This window comes from Clinocottus analis, unplaced genomic scaffold, assembly GCF_023055335.1.
Source record: "Clinocottus analis isolate CAN_PGR_092001 unplaced genomic scaffold, fCliAna1.0.p SCAF_14, whole genome shotgun sequence".
Classification (NCBI taxonomy): domain Eukaryota; kingdom Metazoa; phylum Chordata; class Actinopteri; order Perciformes; family Cottidae; genus Clinocottus; species Clinocottus analis.
The window spans coordinates 9774600-9788590 of NW_027175865.1; the positions used below are offsets into that span (position 1 = coordinate 9774600).

At 41.4% G+C, this 13991-nt stretch overlaps 1 protein-coding gene across 2 annotated transcripts in view; it reads left to right on the top strand.

Moving 5' to 3' along the window:
* Window positions 1-13991, top strand: part of poc1bl (POC1 centriolar protein homolog B (Chlamydomonas), like) — a 34212-nt gene that overhangs the window by 14405 nt on the left and 5816 nt on the right. The window contains exons 1-7 of one of the 2 annotated variants that reach the window (XM_068575436.1): window positions 3998-4186; window positions 7126-7559; window positions 9635-9804; window positions 11146-11335; window positions 11483-11668; window positions 12182-12299; window positions 13756-13932. In XM_068575436.1, coding sequence (XP_068431537.1) covers window positions 7174-7559; window positions 9635-9804; window positions 11146-11335; window positions 11483-11668; window positions 12182-12299; window positions 13756-13932 — 1227 coding nt within the window. In that variant the 5' untranslated portion in view covers window positions 3998-4186; window positions 7126-7173. Of the gene's footprint in view, window positions 1-3997; window positions 4187-7125; window positions 7560-9634; window positions 9805-11145; window positions 11336-11482; window positions 11669-12181; window positions 12300-13755; window positions 13933-13991 lie in introns of those variants that run through there. The other variant, XM_068575437.1, reaches the window with a different exon arrangement.

The following is a 13991-nucleotide window of genomic DNA, read 5'->3' on the forward strand; positions in this document are numbered from 1 at the left end:
GCACAGAATGTTTTGAAAAATGAATTATTTCAATTAAGATATTTCTGTCTGTGTTGTTTTTTTTCTGATGGGTTTGAAGGAGGCAGCTAATGTCAACTACATCTGACCAATTACAGTTTTGCTACATGGGAATCAGTATCTAATCTTTTTTTTGCAGTTTTATTCTTTTGCCAATTTCTATAAATAAAACAAATTGTGCTCCATACTGCGCCCAAAACGTTGTTGTTTTTGTGTGTGTATAATGTTAGACATTATATTGACTTGCATTCACTTCCTGGAGTTTACCCTCACCGTAACTACTATTTGCCTAAGCCTAATCTTAACCAATGATCCAAATACCGGCATTGTCTGAAATAGGGACAAGTGCTACAAGCCGGTCACCAATTAACTAGTTTTATCTAATCTAAAAAGTTAAGGAACACACACAAACAAAGACACACTACAGCAGCAGCAGCCTCTGGCCCAGAATCAAAAGGGCGTGCCAATCGGCTTATCAGTGACCATTCGACACGCAACAAATGCTGTGCACAATTTTCGCTACAAGGTGAAACATATCAGATAGATAGCAGAATTGATGGTCCTTTTCTTTTTTTATCTATCATGCCCTTTTGGCCATTAAGACCAAACATTTGCTTTTTGTTCTTTTTTATCCAGGATATTTTCACTGTTACTTTAACTCTCCCTGTGAGTGTCACAATCTAACCCACTTCCAAAACCAACAGCAGATTTGCCAGCCTCTCTGAGGGATGAAATGTAAAATATTAACCAGCACTGTGAGCATGATGCACACCCGTTTAGGAACACATAGGTCAATGAGTGAGATCTGACTTGTCTATGATGTAATAACAGGCCATTCAATCATATTGTGACCAAGGTTGTAAAACCTCGCCTACCTTTCACTATCAGAATTACTACTTGATAACCATATTCAGGCCTTGTGGATGAAGGTCACTGTGTCTTCTGCTCCATGGGGAGCTAATAAGCTAAGGGAGAGTGTGGGCCAGAATCCATCTCCATTAAATTAAAGGAGCCGAGACCCACAATGTGACCTCTATTCTATGATTTATTGCATGAACAGAGTAAACGAACATGAAACACAAAGGACAACCAGCTAAGGAAATCATTGGCCCTGAAGTCAGTTCATATGTGAATAGAGCGGTAATTGAATAGAGATGTAGAGAAGACACGCACTTCTTGCATCAAGTCAAGTCACTGTTATTTACATTGCTCGATACCACAAATCACAACTTTGCCTCGGGCTTAACAATCTGTCCACCAGACAACATCCTCTGTCCTAAGACCCTCACGACTAATAAGGAACACACTCAGCAGTTTATTAGTCATTTGACAAATTCAGCATGCATGACAGCTCTGCGCTTCCTATTTTAGAGGTTACATGATTTACTCAAATACACAAACACCAAAGTGAGAATGTCGTGAGATGGTTTTGCAGCTCCAGATGAACCCTTCAGATTAAAGAACCCTGATTTATTGTCTCCCAAAGAAATAGCGGTAGGTGTTTCACTTAACTTAAGTGTTTCATTTGTTTTCTTATATTGCAGGACAGTGGGAAGGGAGACAGAGTAAGGGACAGAGAGCAGGGCAATTTTGCTAGTTTGGTTTCAGTTCAAATTGGCTCCAGAGGGATTTAACTGACGTGCTATGTTGGGGCACCACCTATTTGTGCTTGTTCACTTCTGCAACCAGCCTGGATCTGTTTGTTGTTTTTTTCCATTAAAGTGGTAAATCATGACCCCAATGCTGGGTGCTGTGTAATGTAATAGAATGTTCTCCATGAAGGCACTAGATGGCGCTCTTCACTTGAACTGTTTTTATCTGATTTACTGCTCATGCCACCAGGTCAAATACTGACCGATGTGGATGTGGTCTTTCCAATCCGCTTGACTCATGTTCTTCAAATCCATCAAATGAGAGAGATCTCAATCATAAGCTCTGCTGAGCTGAGTCCAACTACAGATTATCATAAGGAACAGTAACAGTCTCGGTTGGCCACTGACCAAAAAAATCCATATCCTCAACATCAAAAACTTGAATTTCTTTGAATTTCAATAAAAATTCCTATTTGACTTCCAACAACTCAGGAGAACGTTTTTTTTGTGCCAAAGTGGTTTGGCTTCATAGCCTAAAGCAACATACGAAAAGCAGTTGAATGTACAAATCGTCTGTTCCCTTGCAATGGAGAAAGTAAACTAATATAGATTCAAATGGATTACTAAGAATAGCAAACGGGGCATGTTGACTATTTAACAGTTTTAATGGGAAGAAAGGTTGAAATGCAAGACCTGTACAAGAGCACCCCTTGTAGCTGTGAAAGCTCCAGATCCCTCTCGCGGAAATGGGACCCTTTTTTTTGTTTCCGGATGGGGGCACAGCAGTCTCACAGAGAGAGGTGTTAATTTGTTTCAATGGGGAGAAGAAAATGAAGAGGAAAGGAGAAGGAAAGAGAGGGAGTTATAAAACAGATTGGCAAGTTACCAAGAGGCCCAGGTGTCTGCCTAACAACAGGCTGCACCAGTGCACAGCACCCTACAAGTGTGGTCTGGTGTGAGCAGGACATAGAGACTATGGAAAAACAAACCCAGCTCATGAAGGCAAACACACAAAAGGACGGTCTGTTTGTGTATGAGTTTATGACACATTGTCCATTCATGCACCAACAGATCCGTTCAACGTTCTTGTGAGCATCAAGACAAGATTTAAGACACTTTGTGACCTTCAATTTTGTCAAAGCTATCCAAACCTTAAGTAAAGCTGCATGGAACTGCAAACATGCCTCATCCAAATCCAAGTCTGTGGTCAGAAATGTCTCATGCTTAATTTACCTGATGTATCACAGACATTAATCTATTCTACAAATGTATTCCTTCTTTAAAGCTTTTGATCTGGCAGCTCTGCACAGCTCCCTCAGCCACCGGCTGAGTCATCCCTGGTGTCTGAAGGAGAGGTACCAAAAGTCCTTCCTTCCCACTGCTGTCAGGCTGCATAACACTATATCATTTTGGCCACTTTAAATACGTTTATCTGGTGGAATATAAATACATTGAAATACTTTTTATATATTTTTATTTTATTGTTTCTTGTGAACATGTATTACGTTGTCTGAAGTTTAGTTGACACAAGGTCTCTGTGGTGTATAAATGGTGACACCCTTTACATACAGACTAAAGGTCGATCAGTCATGAATATGCTACAGATGTTGCAGTATTTAGCTCTATAATTTAGTAAATTATTTTCAGAAATTGTTGAAACCTCTGTCAATTAAAGGAGAAAATTTTAACTATAGACCCCACTAGACACACACGCATGTACGCACTCACTCACTCACTCACTCACTCACTCACTCACTCACTCACTCACTCACACACACACACACACACACACACACACACACACACACACACACACACACACACACACACACACACACACACACACACCACAGCCTGATTTAAGCAATTATCTTTTGAAACCAGACAAAAACACCTCAGATAACGTAACTAATTTTCAAGTACAAATCATGCTGGTATGTTATCCTGAGTATTTCTGAGTTATTGCAGCTTATACATTACAATTTATCAAAAAAACTTACGCCTGTGGATATCTATCTATCTATCTATCTATCTATCTATCTATCTATCAATGAATATATATATATATATATATATATATATATATATATATATATATATATATATATATATATATATTTATATCAATGAATACGTGCACAAGGTCTTGTTTAGTTTTCATTTTACTCTCTGTGTGCATTTTAACCATTGTTGCTTGTGAGTCACTGGGGGATTAATTAAGCAATAGGTTCGGGATATGTAACTTAATCCATATAAAGGAAGGACTGTGAGATTTTAAAATACCAGTTGCCCACAGTTATGTATTATCTTTGTACTGCTGGTACTGTAGTACCCTGCAGTGTCCATCAGACGCTGAACAAACCGCGCCGTGCTTTTAGTCTGAAAGGTCTCACCGGAATCTCTGTTGTTTCTGCGGCTGCTTCGCTCAAGGTTAGAAGCCCAACAACGTGGAGAAGAGGATGTGGGCATGCTGACATCTGCAAGCCAGAGGTTTGACTGGAAGAAGACCGCAGTCAGCCTGACAAACACGGGACAGCGGCCATCGCAACCTCCGAGACATGTAACTAGTCCTGAAGGTAACGTAAACTCTAACCAGCTCACGTAAACCTCCTCCTTTAGATAGTGTTGCGACGTGCTATTGTGACGTCAACTGTCGAGTACGTTGTGTTCAAGTATTGTTTGTTTATTTGTTGGCGGTGTCAATAACTTGACTTCCTTTCTTGTTTAGCAGTAAATCACAGTAAGTCGGTGCTGTGGGTTCACAACGCAGTAAATACTGGCGTTAACAATCTACAAGGGAGGATTATTTAGCGTTAGCAAATGGCAGCTTTTATTTTGGTTGTTGTCGCAGTTTCATCTTTGAAAATAGAGATGTCATTATTCTTCCGAGTCCCTTCTGGGCTGATTTGTTTTAGAGATATGAGACCAAGTGCTCCTCGCGTTGGTTATCTTTAATGTGACAAGAGGACCTGTTGCTGAACTACAGTTGTTTTGACTGCAGCTCTCCTCGTGACAGCGTCTCACTCTCTCTTGAATCTCCTCTTTTCCTCCTCACACCTGCCTTTTTTTCTTTCATGAACCCGAAAAGATCACCTTCTTCAGATAAAAGCTAGACCACGAGGCTACAATCATTTACTATAAATATGCTAGATGTCTACTTTTACTTTTGCTTTTAAGAGGAGCATTTGTTTTTCGTGTCATCCCATCTGCTCAAGAGAAGAGGAGATAAAAGAGCATTTGTCAAAGCTCTTTGTTTTATAGCACAATTCAAGTCTGTTTGGATTGTTTTGGAAGTTTGTCAAAGACATTGAGATGAAAAAAACTCAACTCTATCCAGCTTTCAAATGAAGGCCATCATCCCTCATCATAGCTTGTCCCCTTTAAAACACGTTGCTGTCAGTATTGTGTACAGATAATGTAAGCAACAAAGAGATGTTTGTGTTGTGGAGAGGAGTCAGTGGCCCTGTGTTACGACACTTTTACCAACTGAAGAGGGCCGACTAGTTAGTCAGGATTGTAGCTTTTCTTTTCAGCTGCCGAGACCCGTTCTACTGGATATTTGTCCCTCTGTTAATTTGCAGGATTGGAAATGAGCCATACCTCTGACAGTGTGATGTTCATCCCACATTAACTATGTAGAGCACTGGGATCTCTCTCATGTGACACAGAGTTAACCTGACGTGCGAATCAAGTGCCTCCAACATCAAGCCTGGTTTGTTTCCTCTGAATATGTGCCATCCATAGTTGACCCATCTTTTTCATGAACAATGCTTTACAGATTGCTGCTTGCGAAGCTTAATGCAAATCTCATCTCTTGCCCACTATTTGGTTTTTCTTTTTTTTTTTTGTTTCATTTCCTCTCACCCAAAATAAGTGGAGCAGAATTTAAGCTGAATTGTAGGCCTCTGTCCCCCCTACAGCTCGTTCCCCAGTAGGGCTATCGGATTCAAAGAGAGTGGAAGGTGTGATGGATAGCCAATAAAAGGATGTTTTGTCCTTCGGCGTCTCCATTTTGTAAACTCAGGAGGACTCCCGGGTCTTCTGGCCAGGGCCCAGGCTGGAGGGAAAAGGCTGTGCTGCCGCCTTGAAGGACTCGCAGTGGAAATTGAGTTTTCTCTGACTCTGTACCATGGATCGACAGCACCTTCATTTGAGTGTTTTCTCTATTGCTGCCTAAAGCCTCACTGTTCTCAGAATTAACCATGGTTTTGCAGAGTTAGGAAATCATTGTGCTCTCGTGTGAGGAAGAGAACGCACAGTTGGTGTGTGTGTGTGTGTGTGTGTGTCAGTATGTCTCTGTGTCTCTGTGTCTATGTGTCTGTGTGTCTATCAGTCTATGTGTTTCTCTGTGTCTCTCTGTGTGTGCCTGTCTGTCTGTCTGTCTGTCTGTCTGTCTGTCTGTCTGTCTGTCTGTCTGTCTGTCTGTCTGTCTGTGTGTTTGTGTGTGTGTGTGCACGGGCGCACTTTGTTATTGTCTAGCACTGCTGTAAATTGCACCCTGATCTAATATTAATGCAACACAATTATGTGATTACATTCAATTCAGTCAGTGTCAACATGGCTAAGTGGTGTGTTTTTATCCCAACCCTATTTTAAACCACTGCGGACTAAACTGATCTATCAGACACGCACGTCTGAATTGAAGTCTTTGTGTACATACAAGCCCAGTCTAATCCTTTGATTCAGCAAACCAAGGGATCCATCCATGCATATCGTTGGCTTACTATTTCTTTTTTTAACTCTGTGAAATGGAAATCTTTACATAAGGAACCCTTCAAAATGATTGATTCTTAATCTCATTGTAAACAAAAGGCACGCTTAAACCTGACTGTTTCATTATTACCACTCTGGTTTTTACGTGTAAGTATACCATAAAGAGCTGGAATGCTGTATGACAGATTGTTGTGCGGACTATATCAACATGTGTGAATTATCAAGTCAACATTATTTTCCAGATACTCTTTTAGCTGTATCTTAAAGTGATACATTTTGGGGAAAAACATCTGATTTGGTCCTGTGGAAACCTTCTAAGGTTTTCCTGGTAATGGTGCTGATGAAATGATTACTGTGATGCAGTGTAACTAAAACTGCACCGCTGTAATAGAGTTCATCAAGTTAACTCATCTTTCATTTCAATGCATCACATACTCAATTTATTCAGCACATCACTGTATGGTACGGCATGATTTAGCCTCTTCCATCTTAGCGTTTTGTATTTGATTAGCATCTTAATGCAGCCCTGAGCATGCAATTATATTTCTGATGTTGGTGTTGATTACTGCTGGTCTGCTCTACTGGAGCTGTGTCCTCGGGACACCTGCACATTTAGAGGCAAGCACTATTTTACTTGTGTGTAAGTGTTTAGGTGAATAACCACTTTAATGTGAATGGGTTTGTCACTTTTTCATTGGAAAAAACTTTGATTACAGAGTTCACTCAAAATATTATGTTTTATGTATAAAAACCTTAATGATCGTGTTTTTGATTTCATTCTGTGTCTCTTTCTGTTCTCCAGAGCTCCTTGAAGCTCAGCCAGTCACGGTGCCTCCCTGGCCTTCTCATCATGAGGGGGCGTTGCTCTCGAAAACTTGGTCTGCTGGCCAAGGCTGGCTTCCTGCTCTGGGTGCTATGGCTGGGCTACCTTCTGTTAGCACGCTCCTCGTTCCCCCCCTCTTCCTCTGTGGAAGAGGAAGGTGAGGACCACAAAGTTCTGGAGAGACAGCTCTCCATAGAGGAGACCGGGGACCAAGGAGAGCTGGCAAGGCCCCTCTACGTGAAGCCATCACCAGACCATAATGCTCCGGGGGAGTTGGGTCGGGCCACGCGCCTCAACCTCAGCCCTGAAGAAAAGAAACAGGAACTGGACAGTGTGGAACGCTATGCTATAAATATATATGTCAGTGATAAGATTTCCCTTCATCGGCACATCCAGGACCACAGGATGAATGAGTGAGTAGAGCAAAAAGGCACCCGAAAACAAGTTCACTGAAATACTTTTTGAGAAAACCACAAATTCCTTTTTTATTGCGCAGCATTTTCTTTGATATTCTAGCATATATGTATCTCTGGCCTTGAGAAAGCTGCATGAAGCTGATATGCTACCACTGTGTCAAGGATATGTAAGTCAATGGAGATTAAATTGAGCTCTTTATTGGGATCAGTTTTCCACTGACAGTTAGAAACAAGGATGAAAGCTCTCGGGATGGATAGCAGGGCTTATTGAAGCTGGTGTAAACAGCTCCCTGCATGAATGGATTTTTTCCATCCAGAATGGTTGTCCACAGCTATTCTCAACTCAGCCTCTGTGATGACACACAAAGAATGCGCAAAGATGCCCTTTAATAATAGTTTCTGCTTCTGCCTTTATCTTGCTGGCTCCCATAATGAACCCCAGATGTGGAAAACCATCATACACGTAAAAGTCATGTTGATGTTTCAAATAACTTAAGGGTCCCAGTTAAGCTTATATTCTCTTCAGCGGTCCTCAATACATTTTCTACTTCATGCTGAATCTTTTAAATTGGAATTAAAACTACAAACCCGGAGAAATTAATCTTGCCCCGGTGAAACAGGAATAAACCATTTTACCAGTGAGATGGCAGCAAATCCAAAGGTAGTCTGAGAAGATGCTTTAATCTTCTTACTGGGCTGAGGAAACTGCTGCGATGAGGGGGGAACGTCAAACAGTGTGCTCATGTAAAGATAACGTTCAAACTAGAGATATCTTTATCGGCCCTCCAGCATAATCACATTCTGTTGCAGCGTTTTGTGGAGATTTTAAAACAGATTCACTGCACTGTAGGTATGTAGATATGCTTGATGGGTGGGCCGAGTGACAGTCTTGACAAGTGCACATTTGAAAAGGTACGGTAAGGAATGAGTTAGCAGGGAAGAAGTGGTGTGCAGTTTTAGTGTCAGGGAGTTCATGGAGGAGCATGACTCAATACACCGCCATATTCTCTGTGTTGTCTAACAGACTTGTTTTGGAGATGATATGCCAGCTAGTTTTGCGTAAGTATTGTGAGGAATGACATGTTTTGTAGCTAGAAACATGTAGCTGAGATGTGAGTGATCAGCAAAGAAGTGCCAATTTCTCATTACGGGCTTTTATGCGTAAAGATTTGTGGATTTCATTCTTCAGATACAAGTGAATCCGCCAAGCTGTCCCAAAAGCGCTACTGTTTCTGTTTGGCTTCATGTCGAGCAACAATGTAAGCAAATGTATCACGCTTGTCTCATTTATTTTGAGGCGATGTGTATACGCTCGTGGCAGTTCTGCACCTACTCCATATTTACAAGAGTTCCCATGCTCAGAGCATAATTTGTGGCATGAAACTCTTGCTTATAAACAGCTTATTTGATCGGTCCCGACTAATGCCTGGACACATTTGTTCTAATCCCAACCGATTTCCAGCAGTGCCGTAGTTGTGGATTTAGCCTCCGGCTACAAAAGTGGTTCAGCCGGGGATAGTGGTGAGACTCTCTCAGTGTTATTTGCAGAGTATGCATAATAATAATAATAACAATAATAATAATAATAAAGCTCACTGAAGATAACAGTTTCTCTTTCTCATGTTTTTCTCTCCCCCATGTCGTCTTTTGTGCTCGTTCCCCTCAAGTTATTAGCTGACAGTTTTTCCCTTTGATTCCCATCCAGTGTTGCCCCTGTCCTCTCTCTCTGTTCTGCTCTTTTCGTCTCTTGTTTGCTCAAGTTTCTGTGGTCTCCCCCAGAGCAGTGCTGTGGTATGTTGCTCACTGGTGTGACACTCTCCCCACCCCCATCCATATTTCTGAGCCTCTTTATTGTTTTAATGACTGCCATCTGGATTAAGACCAGATACCTCTCGCAGCCACAATACTTACTGGCTGAAGCTGCTCCGGCCATATGAAAAAATACAAATATCTTGCTTGTATGAGCTCCTTTAGGATGCTGCCATGTTTATTTGAAAAAAATTGTACCATACATGTGTACTATTGCTTAAGTCAACTCTGTGTCTTCCCCCACACACCCAAACATACCTCAGATGCCGTAGTAAGAAGTTTGAATACCGGCGTTTACCTACAACCTCTGTGATCATCGCCTTCTACAACGAGGCCTGGTCCACCCTGCTGAGGACCGTTCACAGTGTGTTGGAGAGCACGCCTGCCATCCTGTTGAGAGAGATCATCCTCATTGATGACTACAGTGACCGAGGTCTGACACTCGACACTGATACATTAACAAATCTCCTTTCTTTTTTTCAGTTTGTAAAGATATGACGGGCAGAAAAATAACTCTTTTGAAGCTCAGAAACCAAGAGGACTGACAGCCGGCTAGTGAATTAACATTGACAGCGTAAAAGAGAACGAGTCAAAAAGGACTCGGCTATATATAGAAAAAAAGATGCTATCTCTAGAGCGGTGAATAGATAACTACTCTGCATATAATCCAAAAGCATTTACATTAACGCCCTCAGAAACTCGTCTGGACACGTTACTGTTAACAATGATAAAAGATGTGGTGTTATTGTAAGACACACAGGAAGTGGTACTTAGTTTTTCTGGTATTTTAAGAAAATTGGACAAAGACACAAACAGAACATTCTTATTAGAAATTAGAAGTCTACTTGTTTCCTGCTCTAGTCCTCTCTCTCACTCTCTCTCTCTCTCTCTCTCTCTCTCTCTCTCTCTGTCTCTGTCTCTGTCTCTGTGTGTGTGTGTGTGTGTGTGTGTTGCGCTTTCTTTTTTAAACGGCAGTCTGTTATATTCAGGTCGTTTCATTTTAAATTGAAAGGCACACAGGCAAAACGAGAAGTATTGCATATCATTCTTGAGTCTTCAACATAGACATTTTATTTCTGTGTTCTAAATGGGTTCAACTCAAAGGTCTGCTTTCTAGCTTTTCTGAGCTTTAGTCTCAGAAGCTGGATACAGGAGTAGCTTTCTGTCCCTCTGTCTTTAAAGAATTAGTATTCGGGCCAGCTCGTCTAGGCGGTGTGTATGGGAGACATTACGCCATAATGATTACTTCAGTGTGCAGTGAGCTGCCATGACATCATTTCCTATCCTCTCAGTGACCGAACGGAATACTAGACATGCTGGTCCCCGACCACTGCCTACTACAGACAGACGGACAGACAGACAGACAGACAGACGGACAGACAGACAGACGGACGGACGGACGGACGGACGGACAGACACCAACTGGAGGACTGACTTTGATGACTGAATCAAGGTGTGTCAATGGCACACTGGTATCTTGGAATGTGTTTAATTAAATCGGCAAATGCTTTAATGTAATGAATGAAATCATTCGACTCACAAGATAAATGCATAATTAACAAGGACTCGGTGCTATTTCTACAAGAGGGAGAGAAGATGATCACCTCGTTCTGCAGCCTTTGACCCCGTTTAAGTTGGTCGTAACAAGTTAATAAGCTGCTGGTTTGGCAGTATCTCTGTTTCTCTTTGATAAAAAAGTTACAAGTAGGACAAGGAATATTCTAACTTTAATGTTACAAATTCTGATTATGTGTGTGTTTGTTGTGAAAAACAGGCTACCTGAAATCCCAACTTGCTGACTACCTCAGTAAACTGGATCGTGTGAGGCTCATCCGCACCAACAAAAGGGAGGGTCTGGTCCGGGCGCGTCTCATTGGGGCCACACATGCTACAGGTGATGTTCTGACATTTCTGGATTGCCACTGTGAGTGTGTCCCTGGTTGGATTGAGCCTCTTCTGGAAAGGTGGGTTCGACCGGATTAGACTATGAGCTTTCTGAAAGTCTTGTTTTTGAAGTAACTCTCCATGAATGCAAATTAAAACTCAAATCAAAAAACAAAAAGTAAACCAGACACATATATTTTCCCCTGTTTTCTACATGTCATGGTTAGGATTGGTGAGAATGCCAATACCATTATGTGCCCCGTGATCGACACCATTGACTGGAACACCTTTGAGTTTTACATGCAAACAGATGAGCCGATGATCGGAGGGTTTGACTGGAGACTCACCTTCCAGTGGCACGCAGTCCCCGAATCGGAACGCGAGAGGCGCAAGTCTCGCATGGACCCCATCAGGTGAGATCCGATATGTCACAATCTGATCTCATGGAGGTCACTCCATGAGATTGGCATGATATACACCTTTCACTGCTAATTTGTCCCCGTACGTCTTATGATAATGTATTACGTTTTACATTTAAGTTTGTCGACAACAAGCCCAGACTAAAAACACGCTATCAGACACAACGTGAACGCTTGTGCAAACCAAACAATTTTCATCAACTTATAGTTCACCTTGCCTTCGTGGCAGTTGCAACTTTTAAAAAGCAACTTCACACACAATCTTGTTTGAAGGAAAGGTATTGCTGCATTGAGCAATTATGCAATTTCACACTGTGCAGAGTGTGGACAAAGTGATTATTATTAGCTAAGGTGTAGTTAGAGGCTTCTTAAGGTGGTGTATTAGACAGTTACGCAACTAAATTAGCTCTGGATTTAAAAAAAAAGGACTAAATCATTTCTGTGGAACCTAAGGGAGGATTGAAAATTCCCATGATGCCGTCACCTTATTTTCACTGTTTCTACCAGGTCTCCGACAATGGCAGGTGGTTTGTTTGCTGTGAGCAAGGCCTACTTTGAGCGTCTGGGCACATATGACACGGGCATGGAGGTGTGGGGAGGAGAAAACCTGGAGCTTTCCTTCAGGGTGAGTTCAGTTCTCCTTCAGTAAGAACCACAGAGTCACTACTTTACCGTCGCGATGCCACTTAGCAATATGAGACCGGAGTACGGCTTTTTAAAAGTGGAAACAGTGACTAATCTAGCTCACTTTCTGACTAAAATCTCTTACTCGCAGACAGAATATCCACTGACTGCTTGTTTGTTACTGTTACAAAGAGTAGAAAGACACATCAATGACGTTGATCAGGATCTCTTTATTCATCGGGTATTGCCCCTATTCCATGGATTCATCCATCTAACAGCTGACTGTCGGTGGGTAGTAGGAGTGAGAGATCACAGGCAGCCGTCTGGAACTGCACCTTGTTATTGATAGCTTGTTGTGAAAATGGTGTCGCTTTTCACTTGTTTGCGCCAATCAAATTGGCCCAGATTTGAGGTGTGTGTGTGAGTTTGTAGCTGGAGCCAAAAGAGGGCATTGTAAATTGTATGTGCATGATTTATAGTGTGTGTGTGGTTTCAGTGTGAAGACGAATGGGCTGTTCTCCTGACTGATGTGTTATGCACGTGGAAATAAAAATTCCTCTTGCTGGGACTTATTCACATACATAATTTATGTTTAGTGAATTGATTTTCAACCCTGAGTGCAAAGAAGAAAAAAAATTGGGGTGGGGTAAAATGCCGAGTGAATTAAGATGGAAGGGACTGTCATGTAATGGCTGTTTGGCTCTAGATGTATTATAATGATTTAGCTTTGTTTGATTGGAACATAGATCATAGCTTCAAGTATTAAGAAATATCATGTTAACAATCTTTCATACTTTAAAGGTGTTGTTTTTGTTCCTTTTTATTTTCCATGGTGGAAGATCAAGCAATTATACAATGCAAATTGCAAGAATAAATCCAAGCTGTTTTAAAAAAGGCAGCCTCTTAACTCAAGAACACTGAGATCTTTGTTTGGCATTCGGAGAAGATTTCTCACATTGCATCAGTCACATCAATCAAAACCCATCTGGCAGAACCAGTGCAAAACAGTCTTATTCACAAAAGACCCCTAAGTTTATTGGCAGGTAACTCAAACTTGAATTGCAGACAAAGTACACAGAGGTAAGTTGAACTGCCAAAGTTCACTAGTTATCAGTTCATATGACACCTTGTGTACAATAGACAATGCTGTACTTGGTCAATGATCTGTGTAACTGCTGGTTTTCTCTGTGTACTTTATTGTAAGAACCAATGTGGAAAATTAACAATGCGTACAATATGTGCCGGTATCTATAACAGTTCTTAGCTTCCAATATTCTCTATTTATTGATCTTTTATGTTGTAGTGGGTATGTAAAGATATACTGAACACAAATGTTTGATAAACTGCTCTGGGGGATTATTTAACCACACAATATATGATTAGTTTTTCATGAAGGTTATGATGTTAAAGTTAAAAGAGAAGCTCATTTTTGCCTGCCATGTGTTAAACCCTCCCAGGTGTGGCAGTGCGGGGGCAGCCTGGAGATTCACCCCTGCTCTCATGTGGGCCATGTGTTTCCTAAAAAGGCCCCTTATGCACGGCCCAACTTCCTCCAGAATACCGTACGAGCTGCAGAGGTTTGGATGGACTCTTATAAACAGCACTTCTACAACAGGAATCCCCCAGCCAAAAGGGTAGGACGGTTACGAATTAATTGAAGAAACCACATTAATAAGCAGTCTGACTAGCTGGA